We start from the raw sequence: 19,051 nt of genomic DNA on the forward strand, positions 1-19,051 counted from the left end.
AAACCACTGCTGTGTGTCTCGCTACACCTGACATGAAAATAAGAGCATTTCAGAGAAAGAACATCTGTCAATGGTGCCCGTTAATCTAAATAAACGGGGGAGCAAATTCGAAAAAACGTCCAACCCAGACCCTCTAACTCCACGTCACTGGTTGGGTAAGCGATCGACATACCCCTGGTGCTATTTTTGTAGCCGTTCCTCTGTGGCTTAGAGGTCTAGATCGCCACCTTTGGTTACAGTGATCCAGAGTTTGAACCCGGCTAAAGTTTTTTTACCCCCCCGTGTCGGTTATATGCTTACCATGCCCTTTAACAGACTACAGTTAGCAGACACTTGTATCTGTTTGCACACCGCTGCATTCTGATCCGCTGGAGATTTATCACAGATCTGATCCGCCTGCAGCCTACACCTGTGGTGCCGTTTAAGCTTTTCTACTGCGTTTTATTCCATTTTGAGGGAGAGAGAGACATTCAGCACTGTTATAACATTCAGACAACTGATTTAGATCCTGTACCTTCACGGTCTTTAACTGGAAACGGCCTTTTCACGTACATTTTATTTACAGGGCATGCAATACTTCCCAAATTTGGTCTCCAAATACAAAAGACAGGTTACTTACTATGTATATATATATATAAAATCTACAATTTGCTGCACTTCAGTAAATAAAACACTCCACTTGAGTTCATATAAAGGACACAAGCCTTTTCTCACGCTGACTAAAAGGCCAACAGCACCAGCTAGTGGAAGCAATTACCACTTGCAAAAAGAAAACCAAAATCTAAACCTCTTTTCAGACGTGACTATGTGGCAATGGGGACAGAGTTTATTAGTATAATCCAGCTCCCTGTTGTTGCGAAAGAACAAACATGCAAAAGCAGAACGGGCTCTGTTTCTAATGAATAGCGCTTTGCAAAACAAAGAAAGTCTCCTCTCCCCGCGCATTTAGCTGGCCTGGAGCCACGCTAAAGCCTTTCACATGCCTGCATTTCCAGAATGTGCAGATGTTTACTCTCTCCAGTGGTTATGCAAGGAGAGGCCCACAATAAAAGCCTTTCGAGAATTCATATTATTTTGGCTCAGAAAACAAAGAAGCAGAAAATGAGCCTTAGGAGAAAAGCATCCGTCACACAAATAAGTTTAACATTCCCTTGTCTTGGTATCAATATTTTCTCAACTAGAAACCAAGATGAAAACAGTTAGTTATAGTGTGGTACAAAAATAGATTTTGAAATACTGACAGTAGCCAGAATTTTCTATCTATATCTTAAAGCAAATAACTGAGGATAATCTAAAAATTAAGGACTAGCTGCTGATTTAGACTCACTCTGGCGTTAATCAATGACCAGACCATGGTGGTGGTATCCAGCCGGTGGATGTCATTAGAGAAGCAGTCAGCCTAAAACACCAAGACAAGAATCACTTTAAAATGTCAACCTTTGTCTCAAAGGGAGGCTAAGAGTAAAGATTTACACAGACTCACCAGCTGCTCATATCCTCCAAATATGTACATGGTCTTTCCTAGCACGCAGGCTGAGTGGCCGTCCCTCGCCCCAGGAACGGTCCCTGAAATCTTGGGTGTGAACCACCTGTGGGTATCTAAGAAGCACAAAACGCTTAGAAAACGCTGACATTTAAAACCACCACACACATATATGCAGGTGCTACGGCTTCCCAACTCAACAAACGGTTTTGCCTCCCTTCCGCTTAGAGAACCCTTGACATCAAACGCGCGCACCTGTGAGGAAACGCAGCCTGAGACGTTGACTCGACGGCGCGGCTGAGACGAGGGGGTCTACTTACTAACATCGAAGGCGTACAGCACATTGCAGGCCCCCTCCGTGTCGTTGCGCCCGCCCCAGAGGTAGATTGTATCATCCAGCAGCACGGCTGTGTGGCCGTAGCGCATGTACGGTACTTCGCGGGCACGTTCGTGTCCACCCGTCCTCACTGGAGGCAACTTCATCCAGCGTAGAGACACTGCAACAAAAAAAAATAAACTGTCAACAATCGCCGCTTAAATTTAGGGCTGAACAATTAATCGCATTTTCAATATAATCGTGATTTTTTAAAAAACGCAATTTCCAAATCGCAGATGTCTGCAATTTTTGGCTATGTAACAATTAGGGAATTAGACACATTCATTAGGTGTTGGTAAAATGTTTAAAGTGGGTTTGCCTCCACATGGAAGGGAAGAGAGTTGCATCAGTGAGATAATCTAACTTTATTACTTGTTTTGGAGTTTATATAATCATACAGAGCATTAAGTACAGGTCAATCAGTTTAATACATAGACTTGCTTATTGGTTGGACTTTGCACTTTATCTTCAACAAGGATTGATGTCCAATTAAATCAAAAGCTGTTCTCTTGAATAATATTCTGATCAATAGAAACATTAAAAGTTACAAACATCTTTATCCATTTTTGTTGCTTGTGGTTAATGCGGATAAATGTCAAAATTGAAATTTTGGCTGAAATATTTCGTAGGCAGAACGCAATCATTACTGCTCCGAGTTTAGACGCTGTGGGTCTTTTAGCAACTAATCCACATGGCGAGGAAACTAATTGATTTGTTGTTTGTATATATTTTAAAACACATGATAAATTAAACTGGGGAAAAAAAAAAAAAAAAAAAAAAAAAAAAAAAACCCACATTAAATTGCAATATTAAGAAAAAAAAAAAAAAATCACAATTACATTATTTTCCAAAATCGTTCAGCCCTACTTAAAATTAGAGGAACAGGAATTTGATTTTTACCATTTAGTATACGCTGGGTAAACGTGGACTAAATGGTCAAAATGTGACGAGGATTGGGGCAGGCCTTGATCATAAAAAACACATGAAAACATTAAACAGAATAAAAAAGGGATATAATATTTAAGAAAAAAAAACAAATCAAGGTGATTTAGACAGTGAAAATAGAAACAAACTGCGGTAAAGAGGAGGAGGACAAAGCAATGTGGCGATACACACTATTTATGGCACACTGTTTGCCATCAGCTGCAGAGCTGGATCTACATGAGCTTTTTAGGATGCAGCAACAGCAGGTGAGATCGAGCTCCTTGAGCAACTGTAAAGCGCCAAAAAGGCAGCTGGCTGACCTCACAGAGGAAAACCCAACAGCATATGGGTCAGGAGGAAGCGACGGAACCGGCTTTATACGAGCCGGCGTTAAATGTTTAAAGATGACAGCTGTGAGTTAGTAACTGAAGAAAAACGATTACGCCGACCACAGCGGAAACCTTTGGGCTGAACTGCTAGCTGCAGTGAAAGTGGCGGGGCTCATTAATGCTAAAAAAAAAATACTTTATAAACATCACGCTGCGGGTAGAACATGAAAAAACACCACACAGGCAAAGGCCAGCTCCAAGTATCGAGGAACACTTTAAAGAGTTATGGCTTCATAAGGGAAAGACATTTCCTTCATGCCTTTCCTATGACTCAAAACCTGTAATACGAGATCAGAAAAAGTGGCGGAGTGACTGGATTTTTATTTTTTTTTCTGCTGTAAGTCCTTTTGCACACACACACTTTTCCCCTCACTTAAATGGGAAGCAAGTTTTGGTCATGAAGCACACTCTGCGAGCACCATGTTTGTGAAGCAACTGACTGCAGACCGGCTGCCACAACAGCTGCTGGTTATTCTATAATAAGCAAAACAAAAACAATATTCTGTAAAAATAAGCATTAACCACACCTAGAGCCCTGTTTAGTTGGAGCAGATTACCATTGGCCATAGTGAGCCAGATTCTAATGGGGGGTTTCTTCCTGTCTAAACGGGGTTGTTCCTTTCCACTGTTGCCACGTGCTTGCTCAGAAAGAGGGATTGCTGCAAAGAGAATGACTCGATGCAAACGGCTGGGCTTTTGAAGTCAACTTTTAACCAGGTGACATAATGAACTTGATTTCAATGCATTGTATAACAGCTTAGGTATGTAACAGAATGTGTATCTGTTTATGATTGCACTGACTTCATTGTGGGTCTGGGCAATAAACCAAGAATTTACCGACCCCGAAAATGACATCAATAACGGACGTCCTAACGCCCACGTCTGTATTTTAAACCAAAATGAAAGGAAAAGTAATTTTCGTAAATAAGGGTAAGCTATGCTCGTGTCCCATTAAGCTGCAGCGCTGCAGCGTGTAAAGTCTGGATTCACAGGATTCCACCCCATCCAGTGTGAAACAAGAAGCGAAAGACAATGAGGTTGAGAAAAATGGAGGAAATTTCAAATGTTGAAGCGGCGGCGGTGGTAGAGCTGCTCGAGGAGGAAGAGGAGTAGCTGTTAAGGAAGTTGTTAAATTATCTGATCTCTAGGGTGTAGTGTTATCGCCCAAAGGGGCTTTGGTCTTTGAGTCCAACTAACGCAGGCTTAACTTCCCAAACATTTCCAAAGGCAAATGTCATCACTATCAGCCTCAAAGATCCTTTTACTATTTTACAGCCACAGTTTATCATCTTCTAATGATCTCCACTTAGTGTTTCACAACCTTCAGAGGTGTCCGATTTTTAAATGTCTGAACCACTACCTAAAAGTAATTAGTATTTTATTGAACAGACAGAGTGCATGGGATATTAAAACTACTTGTTTCCTCTAATTTATAAAAAAAAAAAAAAAAAAAAAAAAAAATTAAATTAAAAAAAGAATAAGTAAGCTGAATAAGTAACAAGTATCATCTGGATACGTGAATAGCACACTGTCTTTTTCCCCATGCATTGTTTACATTGTTACATTGGTTTTTCATTTCAACTATTTACATAAATCGCTGCTGCATCTTTATCCTGAAAAATAGTGCAATCTACTGTGATTTTTAGAGTGACTTTTTTCAAGCTGTATGCAAACGAAATTTCGTTCTGTACACTTTGTGCATACAAAATGACAATAAACATATCTATCTATCTATCTATCTATCTATCTATCTATCTATCTAAGCCCATAAGAGTCACAGAAGCTGTCAAAACTATTTAGAAACAACTATATATGGTTCTAAACATTTCAATTTCAGACAAAATTGAAATAAAAAGCCATGGTATCATGTATCTAAGAACATTATTCAGATAAACAAAGGTCCTTTTCTCCACCTACCCGAGTTGAAGACGTGCACGTCGATCTGCCGCAGCGTCTCGTAGTCCTCCCCGGAGCAGTAGCCTCCAAAGGAGTAAACCTTGTGCCCCACCGCCACAGCAGCATGGTTGACTCTCCGTGGCCCTCCTTCTAGGTGCACCGACCAGCGCAACATTCCAGGCGCAAGCACCCCTTATGACCGCGAGTCTTTAGACCATCACCTTGTTACCGGCTTGGACCCCGACAAGTCCATACCACCGATTCCTGCGGAGCAAAAACAGCGAGCGTTACAGCGGCCCTCTGTAAGACACGACAAAGGAAAGCCCCAAAGTGAAACTGCTCTCTCGGATAACTGAGCTCTGAAGTCACTGACGGCCTCCCAGGCTCTTGTATCTAAGCTGGGAGAGTATTTTAAGAGGCGATTAGACCTACACCTACCAGTCCTCATTCTTTCTGTTCACTCCCCCCCCCCTCTCTCAGAGACCTCCCAGTGTTCCCAAACGGGCTTTCCAGTATATTGTAAAGACATAAACACAATCTTTAAGCGGAGCATCTTATCATTAGCAGCTGCGCATTAAAAAGGAAATGCACAGCTGCTATGAATTATTTGAGTTGCCCCTCAAATAATTCATAGCGTGCATTTTTGATCAAGCACTTTAAAGCGGCAATAAACTAAATGAAAACTTTACAGTTTATTGATGAGCAACTAATAGAAACAGCAACCTGCAATGTTTTCAAACGCAAATGTTTGTTTTTGAGGAACAAAAAATGTCAGTAAAAAAAAATAAGAACAAACTGTATCATCTGAAAATACAAGCGACCTTAATGATGAACGCTGCACTTCCTGGTTGTTTATTATGTCTCTATGGCCTAGTTACTCTCTGACCTTCAACCTTTTGTCTGCGTTTATAAATAAAAGCCCCGGATGACTATTAAACATAGATGGTCTATTTTGATCCCGCATACTTCTGGAGGAGCAAACGTTGAAGCGATCCCCCGGGGTACAGGGGAAGTCGGTGTCAGTCTGAAACATGGCTTTGTTTAATCAATTTATCCCCGTTTTGCAACAATCTGTAGCCACCAGGCTGCCACGTATGTTCCAGACACAACATGAGTCAAAGCCACAGGTTATGTAAAGCCCACAGCGACCTGTTCCTGTACAGTGACCCGAGCATGTAACAAAAGAGACAAAACATCTGGATTATATTGCATGTGGATTACCTGATGGGTACCTAACATGAATCTTAACAATGGCACCTTTTAAACATCCTGATCATGAAAATACTACAACAATGCCACAATGCCCACAGCCACCCAGCCACCCTGAATGTGTACAAATGTAAGTCATGCCGCTCTGTAGATGGACCAGGTCTGTCCAGGTGTGCCAAGTAACACTTCCAACGATTAACCTAGATCCTGCTACATGGAGGTCTGTCAGATAAAGCCGAGATAACGATTCACACAGCAGCTACTATGGCTGGCTTACGTTATCAGTCAAAGGATAAGACCGGCCGGTGAGATAACATCAGGCGAAACGTCAAGGTCACTCGCTTTTTTTTCCCCACTATGACCGCGTTCGCAACGTCCACCGCGTAGCCTCTCGGTCGCCCCAGAAACCAGCACTTTGATGCCCAGCTAAGGAGAAGCTAAGCTAAAGCTAATCAACAGAAGCTAACTGCCCTGGCTCAGCTGTTAGCTTGCCTGGCTACCACCAGTGCACACAAAAAAGAAGAAGAAGAAGAAAAAAAACAGCAACGACAAACGCGACTGCGTTTATTTCTTTCCCCTTGCAAAAGATTGCAAAATAGCTTATTTAAGAGAAGGCAAAAAGGGACATGGAGTTTATCTACCTTCGGGTTGAGGAGCCTGTCGTTAACTGGTGTTTATACAGGCAGAACCATCCAGTAAGAAGAGCCCCTCGCCGTGACGTCACGAGAGTGGGAGCGGCCGTTAGCGCCCCCTGTCGGACTTCGGTAAGTGGTCACGCCGAGGAGGAAAGCGTGTGTTCGGATTTCCTAACCACTATCTGCTGTTATGTCAGACAGTGAGGCAACTTTTTAGGAGGTTTGTCACGTCCGCACGTTTTTCTACAAATTCCTGACGTTATGTAGGGCCCTGGGAAAGTTTTAAGCGGCGTGAAGTCATGTTTCTGCAGCAAACACACACACAGCCTACCTACCGATCAGTATCAATCAGCAGACAATGAAGCAAAATCACAGATTTTCAAATCCAGGAAAGCATATGAATCATTCAAAAATATTTTAAACCCAAAATGGTGAAAGATGATTTGCATTTCCACCAACTTAAGACTTTAAATGCATTTTTCTTTTCAGTAGTTTCTTGTAATCCTAAATGATTTCACTTGTGTAACTGAGTCAGATTTGTATGGCGCCCTGCTCACACACATCCTTTTAAGCTGTCATGCATTTTCAATGGGACACAGATCAGGGCTTTCTGGTGGCCACTTGACTAGTTTGGTTTGTATACTTAGGACCACTGCTCCTTACACTTAAACTCTGACCTATTAAATATGTTGCTTCAGTAGTTTACACATGATGTTCTTCTCATCATGATGCCATCTTGTGAATTGTTGCTGTGGACTGAGCTCTCAGCATTCCCAAGATGATTTTCACAAAATGACTCGAGATCTTGTTTGGAGTTCTAGACTGTGGGCGACTGATGCTAATTTTATCTTTTGATTTCTCAATAGTTTTTTCAACAGCTGTCACCTTCTAACCAAGCTTCTAGCTGATGTTGTTGGAGCCCCTTCAGGCCTTGTGCAGAGCTACAATCTGTTCTTAATGTCCTTTGACAGCTCTGTGGTGTGTCTGTGAAGGTGGCAAGGTTGGTTATTTGGGGTCAGGAGTGTCTGTAGACAAAAGCCTGAATGGTTTGTGGCACAACACAAACACATAACACATATCTGGGAGCCACGAATCTGGTTGTGTTAAAGGGATCAAATATTTATTTCACTCAGTGGCACGCCAACCTTTTTATTTACTTTTATGTAAGGCAATATATTCTGTTTCTCTGCATTAAAATCAAACTCACATACAATTCAGGATCTTTTGTTTATGATCCAGGAAATTAATTGAAAGCATTAATACGTTGTAAGACAAACACCTGTGATCATTGCGTTTAATTTTTGCACAAAAGTATGCTGATTACATAATAAATATGTGCAAGAACCACCTCTTAGTGGAATGCATTGTTATTTGTGCACAAATACAAATCCTATTAGTTTAAGTAAAATTGCTGCAATAGAAATAGGCGCATTTCTACGGGTTAATCCAACGAATACCAATTTAGATTTGTTTATGTCATACATATACCATGTATAATTCATAATCAAATAAATCTGATGAATATTTTATGAGAGAAATAATAATCGACTACGAAACGAAAATAATAGTTCACATCTTCATACAGTCAGTGAGCTATGGTTTGGGTCTTATCAGTTGAGTTTTGCAAGCTTGGCCAAATAAAGGAATTTCTTGTTATATAAGAGAAGTTTTGTAACAAGGCCAACCTGATAAACAAGAAATACTACGTCCACTTTCAGAATCAACAGTCTTTTTCCATTCCTGTTGAAAGGGATTACACAATAAGAAAAAGAAGAAAACCTGTGTTTAATTTCACATGACTGTGACACATAACCCAAATGTTCTAAAAAGGTTCCAGTCTTTTTATTCATTCTGTGTAGGTTATATTTCTGTTCCTGGCTGTAGACTAATGACTAAACGAGATTATCAGGAAAGGACATCAAGCGTACAATTCAGGGCCTGATCAAATCACCTGTCAGAAGTGCTTAATATAGGAGGCACCTTCATCATAGCAATGATTGCTGCAAATGCTGTAGGACAGGAATTGTATATACATTTCCATTGAATATAAAAAAAATAAAATAAAAAAAAAGTTAAAAATACAAATGAATTGTCATTTATTGGGGTTCTTTTCTATATATTTTGTAAGTTTGTCGCAGTGCAAAAAAGCTGTGAATCTCCCCAAAAGCTCTAAATAATGAAAATGATAACGATGATAATTATGTTAGGTTTATGTAATGATTAATGCTGGTGAACCCGACATTCAGCAGCCGGACACAGAGCTCCGTTTTTAAAAGGTTTAACGTGAGGATGAATAGTGGCAGTTGAGGCATGCAAGCAGGACCAGACTTCACTGATGATTTAATGGCTGATGGTGCAGGCAGGCAGGGATGAACAAGGAAGATGCTGGTAGTGACAGACCAGAACAGGCGATCTGTTAACTGTGACACTATCTAGGGAAGACAGATCACCCGCTATTACCATGTAATGTAGATTACTGGATCAATGTGTGCTTCTGTGCTTGTTTGTCTCTCTTGTTGTGTCTCTGCTCTGTCTTCTCTAACCCCCAGACGGTCGAGGCAGATGACCGTTCATACTGAGCCCGGTTCTGCTGGAGGTTTTTCTTCCCGTTAATGGGGAGTTTTTCTTTCCACTGTTGCTTCATGCTTGCTCAGTATGAGGGATTGCTGCAAAGCCATGGACAATGCAGACGACTCTCCCTGTAGCTCTACGCTTCTCCAGGAGTGAATGCTGCTTGTCAAGACTTGATGCAATCTGCTGGGTTTCCTTATATAGCATTGTTTGTCACCAATATTTATAATCTGATTGAATTTGACTTTTGTAAAGTGCCTTGAGATGACATGTTTCATGAATTGGTGCTGCATAAATAAAATTGAATTTAATTGAATTTAATTGAACAGGCAGAGGAAGGACACATCACATTAGACGAGATGAGACGGGACATTCTGGTCAGGATTAGTTGGCTGAGGCAGGTATGTGTAGGTTGGTGAACAGGTGACCACAGTTGACAGTAATTACAGGCAGCAGGTGGAGTAGATCCAGGCTAATTGACTGGTGGCTGAGCTGATTGGATAGTGGCTTGATTCAAGTCCAGAAAAGTCCAAAACAAACTAAGCAAAACCCTAAATCATGACAGTTTATGCATTTACAAGTTGACAGGGCTCCATTTTAGATGTCACAGGTCGTCCACAGTTCAGACAGGGATATGACACATAGCTTAGTATACCTGTATCAAATAAATCCATGTCAGGTAGAGTTTATTTTTGTTAATTCTTGTAATTATGGTCTATAGCTGATCAAGCCCAAAACTATGTTTCACTGAAACTTTTAATAATTACATAAGGCCAATAGAAACAGAATTTAATGCGGAAAAGGTGGTTGACTAAAAAGCAAGCCCATATACTTCATAGTATATGCACTACTTTTGTAGAGCCTCCTTTTAAAAAGAAGCCTGGAGCACATTTGTATTGTTGGTTCTGATGTCTCTGTTTCCTCTTGACAATACTCCATCAAAACTAAAATAAAGACAATACTCCATAGATTTTCTTGGCAGTTTAGGCTTAGTAGATTTGCTTGTCAATCAAACATGGTGATATCATGACCAATAATCTATGCATTGAGACTTTTGACAGTGTGGGCAGGTGCAAATCGACCACTGAACAGAAACCCGGTCTGTTTTGTTCTCAGCCCAGGTAAGACCCTACTGATGTTGGTCGCTGTGACCAGGTTCCTGTGAGTTGTGGCTCTTAAAAAAATGACCCCATCTGCAGTCCACATCACCTAGTTTTGTTGTGGTTTTTTTCCCCACCACAATCCTCTCAAGGCATTGGTTATTCCTGCTGTGTGTGTCTCTATTTCAGTCGCTTTCCCCTCCTTTTAACATTTCATTAACATGCTTGCACACAGCACTCTGTGAACAGACGGCCTTTTTAGCAATGACCATTTGCTGCTTCTCCTCCTTGTGACAGGTGACAGCGACACTCTGGTGACTTTCACAAACTTCCCAAAATCGTATAAGACATGAATGAGCTTTTCTGGATAGAATGATCTTTTGTTTTTATTAGTCTAATGTCATATTGTGGTTTTCTAAGAACCTCAATTTGGCTTTTTGTTAGCTTCCATCCATCCATCCATCCATCCATCCATCCATCCATCCATCCATTTTCTAACACGTCCATCCCTTGTGGGGTCACGAGGGGTGCTGGTGCCAAGGTTCTATTTTTAAATTAAATTAGAAAAATAAATAAACTTCTCGATTACATTCTCATTTATTCTTACATGATCAAGTCATCTGATAAAACCTACGTCACCGGCTGTTGCAGATTTACCAGATGCACTGTCATGTAGCTTCGGCCTTTAGCAGCAGAGGGCGGTGTGGGTTTACCGAAGTCAGCAGGAGGCCACAGGAACAAAACACACTCATGCAAAGAAGTTTGCAGCACATTTTGAGTCACCGTTGTGACAATGTGACCAGGGACATGTTGTTGAATGAGCTGATGACAACCTGGACAGAGAATTTAATATTCTTCGTCTGCAGCTTACTGGGAAGCCTATAATGGAACCTTGCAGGAAGCATGTATGAACATCTCTGCTTGTCTGTTGCTTTACGTCTTTACATATTTAAACACTAATAGTGCTAATGTCCCCAACTCATTCCAAATGTAACTTGCTATCAGAAATTAAAGTTTTTAGAAAATACTTGGAGTTTTGTTTTATGTAAACTTTTGTGCAATTTATATCTGACTGTCAGTACTGTTGCGAGAATGAAAAACAAAAAGGTCCAGGCTTTTTTTTAATGCGGGAGCAACTCTGTGAGAGCTTGCTATTTTGTGACACGTGAAGCCAAATCTCATAAATTTTACTAGTACCTCTCAAACAGACTCTTTCACACGTTCTGGCTGTTAAATATTATGTGCCACGAGACTTTACTGTGCCATCTAGACTCCTTCAATTACAGGGGTGGGTTCTGTGCAGTGAGCTTGTTGCGAATGTTCGGCCCGGCATGAAACTAGAAACTTCTGAAAAAGCATTATGTCACCAAGGATCCGCATTACAGCTGCCATAGATCTGCCCATATCACTGCCCACGTCTGGTGCACTAAGGAGGAACTTTGATTGATTCATTGTGTGTCAGAATTCCAGCCCCATGCCAGCTGCAGGTCGTGCACAATGGTGAGACTGTGCCTTAAGCTGACCAAACAACAGCTGCTTGGGGCCATGACGGTTCAGACGGATGGAATGGAATGTGAAGTGAATCAAACCAAAGAAAGCGAATTCTTGATTTTGAGTAGTTGTCAAGCCTGTGTAATCTTAATCTGTACATTGCAAATTGTAAGAATTAAAAGATTAGTAAATGTGTAAGCACAACGATGGGAGGCGTATGATAATGAGAACTTTTATTGATGAGCAGCCCTCCACAAACCAGGCACAGACTGCGACACCAACAGAGGAGCTGACAATAGAGCGAATGAATCGAGGAGTAATTATACTGGGAAGTTTGATTACTGAATGCTGCACAGGTGAGGAAATTACCAGATGTGGAACAGCTGGGAGAGACTAGGAAGCCAATTTACCAAAAGTAGTGATTCTTTAATCACAGACAGGCAATTAAAGATTAGTAGGTGGAAAAACAAGAACAGAAGAATTGCAAGTTCAAACGGAGCATCACAAATGGGAAGATATATCTATCTATCTATCTATCTATCTATATATATATATATATATATATATATATATATATATACATTTTTTTTTTTTTTTGGGGGGCGGGGGGGGGTGGGCGCTTTAGGGTCAGAGATAAAGGTTAGAGTGAGTTTGTGTCAGACAGGCTGCTCTCTGTGTTTCAATCTAAACCAAACTAATCAACCCTATGTGTTTTAATCTAATCTTCTGAGATGTGCACCGAAAACTACCTATTTGGTTTAAAGACGATGGTCCGACAAAAACTCCTTATGGAACATTATATCTGAACGCGCAACATGTCGGACGTTGAAGTAGACTCGTACTAGCAGCAGAAAACAACACCAGGTGCCACTCGTCAACAGAGACAAGACAGCTGAGTCTACAATTCAGAGGCGCACCAAAGCTGGACAATAACAGATTGCTCTAAGAGTTTTTATTACAGCTGCCATGTTGGTGGGATGAAAGCTTGGAGTCAGCAATGTGAAAGCATGGCTCCGTCCGGCCTTGTATCAACGGTGTACGTCCCTGATGGTCGTGCGGTGTGGGGAATACTTTCTTGGCACAATTTAGCCCCATTAGTACCAACTCAGCACTGTTTACATACCACAAGCTGGAGTGTTTTGTTTTTTTACTGATCATGTCCTTCTCTTTGTGGTCACTTCCAAAAGTGTAAAGCACCTCAGCTAAATTCACTTCAATCGTTGTCTTGAACAGTGGAATGTTTGACTTTGCAGTCACCGGATCTTAATCCAATACTAAATCAAGGCAGTTCTGAAGGCTAAATGGGGTCCACGCTGGTATTAGCATCAAAATACTCAATAAGGCGAGTGCTGAGTTTACCATTAACATTAATTTTTATCCATTGCAGAAGACCTGCATACTTTGCAAAACTGAAACTTAGAATAGATTTATAGTATACAGTACTTTTTTTTCTAACTCACTGGGCAGTTTCTTTCATTCTGATATAACTGATTTGAGTGCTGTGCGGCGATATCTGTGGCACTTCCCATCACTTTCTCAGGCCTCCTTAGTGAAAGGTTACGCTTCTGGACCCACACCCAGTGCTCCTGCCATCTCACCTGTCAGCATTTGCGCAGATTGCATCACCCACCGCCCCGCTGAGCCACCCTTTGACCCATTTGGTGATGTGTTTTGTTAACTTTATAGCTGACACATGCGGCGTCAGCTTTGACAGAAAGAACAGGAGTTGCCCATTTGCTGCACAGCTCTGCAGGCTCTGAAGCAACTGCTGAAACCAACTGTTGTTGGGCATTCTTGGTCAGGTCCAGTGATGGAAGAGCTTTGCAATGCTTTGTGGCAGAGAAAAATACAGCCTTTGGTTTGGAAATGGCTCATTTGGTTAACCTTTTTCTTTACCATGGCGCATAAAACTTCTAAGTGAGCTGTTATTGTGAACAGTAAAACCAACAGCACGGAAAATAAAACAGTTCATTAGGGGAGCGGGGAATGAGAGCTCGTTGATTTTGACTAGAAAAACAAATAAGTAATGGTTTGTTTACTCATTGTTTGTGTTATTATTTCGATATGCTCTCATGGTTTTCTTAATTGCAGAAAGAATTCTCACTGAACATGCTTCTGCTTTACTTCACAGTTCATTTTACTCCAAAGACAATCGTCCACACACCAGCATCAGAGCTCTGCTGCTGAATGTAGAGATTTTCCCCAGATTCGAATTGACTTCCGCTATTGGCTGGATTGGGCAGTCCAAGATGATGTCATAGAGGATGATCTAACTCTGTGGCCAGATGACTGAATCATGCGTTTTCCTTTAATTTGAGGGTTATTAAATGAACAGAACTTCTCTATGCGAGTTTTAAAAGAAGACCATTGGTATGTGCCTGGGGTTATTTTCTCGCTTATGGTTCATTTGAATTGCTCAGAATTAGGAGTAAAATTAGTACTTTGCAACAGCTTTTATTGGACGGGGTCTGTTTTCAATTACCCATTAAGCACCAAAATGTACTTGAAAGAAATGACAAGAGGCAAAGCAGGGAAGGAGGCTATTGGACAAAACATAAAATCCTAGACATATGAAGGATTTAATAAGTATCATAGTTTTCACAATGGTTGTCAAAACATGAACACATTGTGTGGCTACATTTAGTGTTGGTGGAGTCGATTAAAACTTTCCTGAGAGATTTGTTCTTAGACATCCAGCTACTCATTAGAGGGAGATTAGGTAAAGCACAACAAGACTAAAAACCCATGAAGAATTACTTGCAGTTATAAGCAAGTTTTTTTTTTCACAGGGTTGGATATGGCTTCAGATGGGTGAAATCCATAAAGTTCATAATGTTGTCTGCTGAGCTTGATGAAATATTATATATTATTATTATACTATGGTCTTTGGATGTTGGCTAAAATGTGTCCATTCAACCATTTCCTTTCTGTTTGTGGTTGCATGGAGTTTGGACAAATAAAAAAAATAAAAAAATAAAAATACAAGAAAATGCTGATTGCTTAATAAAGCCAGAATAAATATTTGCATACGCCTCTAAAATGTTCCTTCTGTAATTTGAATTTGTCATGTTTTTTTTTTGTTTTTTTGGCTGACTGACTGTGACAGAGATTTTTTTCATCTGAATCACTTTAATTACTCAGCTCGCTTTCTATTTTTGCGCTTTATATCCCACCCCACCCACCCTTCCTTTCATCCATTTGGTCTTTCTAACAACTGATGCTGCACAGCACCTGTTTTAAACACAACCCAGAGAACGCAACCACAGCTGTGCTCTTAGGTTCTGCTGAACATGCCTTAACCATTTAATTGAAATGCACAACTGTTATCAACTGTTAACACTGTGTGAAGTCACTTGAAGCTAATTTGTACCAGGGTTTTCCTTTCCACATCAATTAAAAAATTTAAATTCTTGTTTTTTGCCTGATGTGATGCATGTTTGAACAGATATCTCGCTTAAACCGTGAAAAATGCACAATGCTGGTAAAAGCTTACATTGTTACTCATGATAGGAATTGAAATTCATATTGACTTGGAGTTTTAAAAGATGCATACAAACTTTGCTTATTGGCGGGTGGAATAATTACACAACAAACATACAAGAACAGGGCGAACAAGTTTGTATTTATTGTACATTTTCTCTAAACCACATGGAATTATTATTATTATTAATAATGTGTACACAGTGAAACACATTAAGTAAATCATTCTAAACTTTCCCTGTTTATTTCTCTCTTTATTCATTCTGGTGTTCTCATTGAGATCCAAAATTGCCTCTTCAAGAGAGACCCGTTTTGATAAAACAAGAAAAACAAGAAAATTCCAAAAACAGAGTAACAACACACGTAATTGAATCACTCAACTCAGTTGAATAAGTTAATAAAATTTGACAAGAGCAAGATGCATTAGAAAAGTCCTCCTTTTCCCTATATACGGGCATAATTATATTCGCATTGCACACCCCACTAATATTTGGTTAAATGTTCTTTACCAAAGTGCAGGCAAACCGCCCACTTTCTGCAGCAATGACTAAGGTCCTAGTTCTGATCAGTTATTTGGCCACACTTATTCTCAGAAATGCCAGAGCTCATTTAAAACGGTTGGGTTTCTTGTAATGGTCCAGCTTTTAAGCCCAGATTTAAAAAAAAAAAAAAAAAAAAAGTTGAGGTTAGGTTTATTCCAGAAGTTTAATGTTACCCTGCTTTTTCCATATCAAAACCAGCTTTTATGTATCTTTGGCAACACTGTCCGGTTGGAACAACCAGTTTGAATCATCCGGCCCAAACTGTCACCATCAGAGGAAATAAAACTGGTCACACTGTTTAAGAAACAACCTAGGAACCACAGAGGCTCTGACCTACCATTTTCTCTAAGATGCTGCTGTCTGCTGTGTAGTGAGTGTACAATCGGTCTGTTGTGCCATTATGCACTGTTTTAAGTTCTTTAATGTTTAATAAATAACTCTAGGTCTGTTGGGAATTGTCCAGTGAATATCAGCCAAAACAGCTGATATCAGGACTATAGTTGAAAGGCTGATTTGAGCATTGGCATTGTATTAAAATCAAACTCTGCACACATGTAGAATAAGGAGTGACAACTTCTCTTCAAGTTCAAAAATGTATTAACAGAAATAAAATGAACATCCAGTGAACATCACTATCCTCCATACTAAGCTAGTAAAGCTTAACTAACCATCATCAGAATGATTCATCTTAAAGAATGTGGAATGAGGTTAAATTAGCTTAACTAATTTAGAACCACATTTGGTATGTGTTTCAACCCATTCACAATGCAAATTCTGAGTTAAACAAAACATTATTTGATAAAATAACATCTTAAAGAATGATTTGCTCAGTAAAATCAATGTCTTTAGGACTCTTGATTTTTCTAATGCAATTATTATATCTGGGAAGCTAGGAGGCGCTGTGGCAATCGGTTGCTTGATGGGTTTATCCTAAAGTTATAAAAGTTAAATTGACATTCATCTTCCATATTAATGCAGTAATAATGCTCATAGCAATATCGGACGATTAATAAAAACTAGCATTATGTTTAAAACAAACCATAGTTGCGTTGACTCGGTGGTAGCACTAATGTTTTCTGGGAAGCTAGTAGCACTATGCTAGTGGACAATCAGTGCTAATTTAAAAAAAATCTTAAGTTCCATTTGGCCATAATGAGCGGACCGGAAAAAACAAACATTAACATCACATCCATGTATAAAACCCTTATGGAAACAAAGTTTGTTATAACTGTAAACACACTCAAACCACATCAGCAAAGCTTGGTTTCCAGAATGTTAGCGGAAGCTAACGTGTTAGCTCGGTCAAGCTTTGAAAACACAGTGAAAACACATTAAGTAAATCTTTCTAAACTTTCCCTGTTTATTTCTCTGCCAAACTTCTCCCGTTGTCTCTGGTTGTGGCGATGGAGCGTCCAGTTGCAGTGAATTACTCAAAGGTAAAACTGGTTGTCTTAGCACAGCGAACAGGCGGCTAGTTCAAAAGGAACTCCTCATGTACCCCAACATGGGATGCGCTTACATGGCTCCGATGAACTGCACTTGGCCTGTGAATGTGTGTGTGTGTGTGTGTGTGCGCGTGTGTGTGTGTGTGTGTGTGTGTGCGTGTGTGTGTGTGTGTGTGTGTGGGGGGGGGGTCGTCACAGTGTGGGCTCTCTACATGGGGACCTCTACACGGCCTTCCTGCCATGGCTGTGTTTGTTCTCTGTGGAGGCTGAAACGTACTCAGCTTTCCTGCAACAGCTGAGGAAAATCACAATGCTGGTTTCAGTATAGACGGATTCTTTACTCCGGCCTCTGATTACGCAGAAGATCGGCTGCAGACTAAGCTTCGATCCAGCCTGCATATGTGGCGGTTCTCCGCACTCGGATCCTCGGCTCCGCAGAGGGAGATGAGAGTGTTCTCCCCAATGCTGCTAGGGCAGCAGGCGAAAGAGCGTGATAAACCTGGGCATTAAAAAACATTCTAAATATATTCAAACTATTGCTCCCTTTCATAGTTTTGAAATATTAAATGAAGTTGTTTTTTAACCATCATTCCACCCTTAAATTATATTCCATTCAAGTCTATGATGAGTGTGTGTAAACTGCAAATATTCCTCAAAATCCAAACTAACCTAACCCAGGTAATGAATAGAACCACACAAAGTCTATTCATAGGCCGAAGTTATTGATGTCAAAAGCATTTAATAAACTTTTACTTGTGCCATTGAGGAATTTATAAATTGTAAAATCTATATAGCAATTCTAAATGTTTTGTCCCTTATATTTATTTGCAGAGGTCCACCATATAGTGTGATTCTATTAGCATGCTAGCTGATTTTTAGCACCAACATGCCATGCACAGCTCATAGTTGTGTCAGCAATGAGCTCATTCATTCCACTAACAGGAGGTGACATGAGCAAGCGAACAATATTGCAGAGCTTTCAGGTAGGTCCTGCTTATTGCGTTCAGGCCTTCGGGCCACCTTGTATGTCAGAGCAGCAGGGTTCTGATTTGCCAATCCTTGTATTCAATTCTTCGGGGAGATAGATAGTTTCTACTTTTTCAGATGAAATCTGTAACGCGAGCAGTTTCTAGGATGGTCGGCAAACATCTGTAAAAGTTTTTCCAAGTAACGTGTGTATTTATTGGCATTTTTGTACTTACTTTAAATTAGAAAATGACAGAAAAGTATTACCCCACCATAAACATTAAGACACAATAGCAGTGTTTAAAATGACTCATTTTACTTTGGCTTGCCCATATTTTTCCATCTGCCCATAGCAGTGTGATTTTTCTGCTCTTTTTCTTGTTAAGTTTTGATGTGCGCTCTGATTACAGAGCTAATCCATCGACAGTCTGAACATGTAAATGTTTAGAAATTAGTACAAAGGTTTATACCTCTTTTTGACTAATTTGCTCTATACCGAGGGTGTTTAATAAAACTGCACATTTAGCCAGCCTCACCTGTTTCA

At 40.2% G+C, this 19,051-nt stretch overlaps 1 protein-coding gene across 2 annotated transcripts in view; it reads right to left on the reverse strand.

The window, feature by feature from the left end:
* The window catches only part of klhdc3 (kelch domain containing 3), a 43,363-nt gene extending 36,362 nt beyond the window's left edge, over positions 1–7,001 (reverse strand). The window contains exons 1-5 of one of the 2 annotated variants that reach the window (XM_036126135.1): positions 6,919–7,001; positions 5,090–5,332; positions 1,804–1,980; positions 1,484–1,599; positions 1,328–1,399 (exon numbers count right to left, since the gene is read on the reverse strand). In XM_036126135.1, the coding sequence (XP_035982028.1) occupies positions 1,328–1,399; positions 1,484–1,599; positions 1,804–1,980; positions 5,090–5,243 (519 nt within the window). In that variant the 5' untranslated portion in view covers positions 5,244–5,332; positions 6,919–7,001. Of the gene's footprint in view, positions 1–1,327; positions 1,400–1,483; positions 1,600–1,803; positions 1,981–5,089; positions 5,333–6,554; positions 6,791–6,918 lie in introns of those variants that run through there. The other variant, XM_036126136.1, reaches the window with a different exon arrangement.
* Positions 7,002–19,051: the final 12,050 nt, after the last annotated feature.

This window comes from Fundulus heteroclitus, chromosome 22 (genome assembly GCF_011125445.2).
Source record: "Fundulus heteroclitus isolate FHET01 chromosome 22, MU-UCD_Fhet_4.1, whole genome shotgun sequence".
Lineage (NCBI taxonomy): Eukaryota > Metazoa > Chordata > Actinopteri > Cyprinodontiformes > Fundulidae > Fundulus > Fundulus heteroclitus.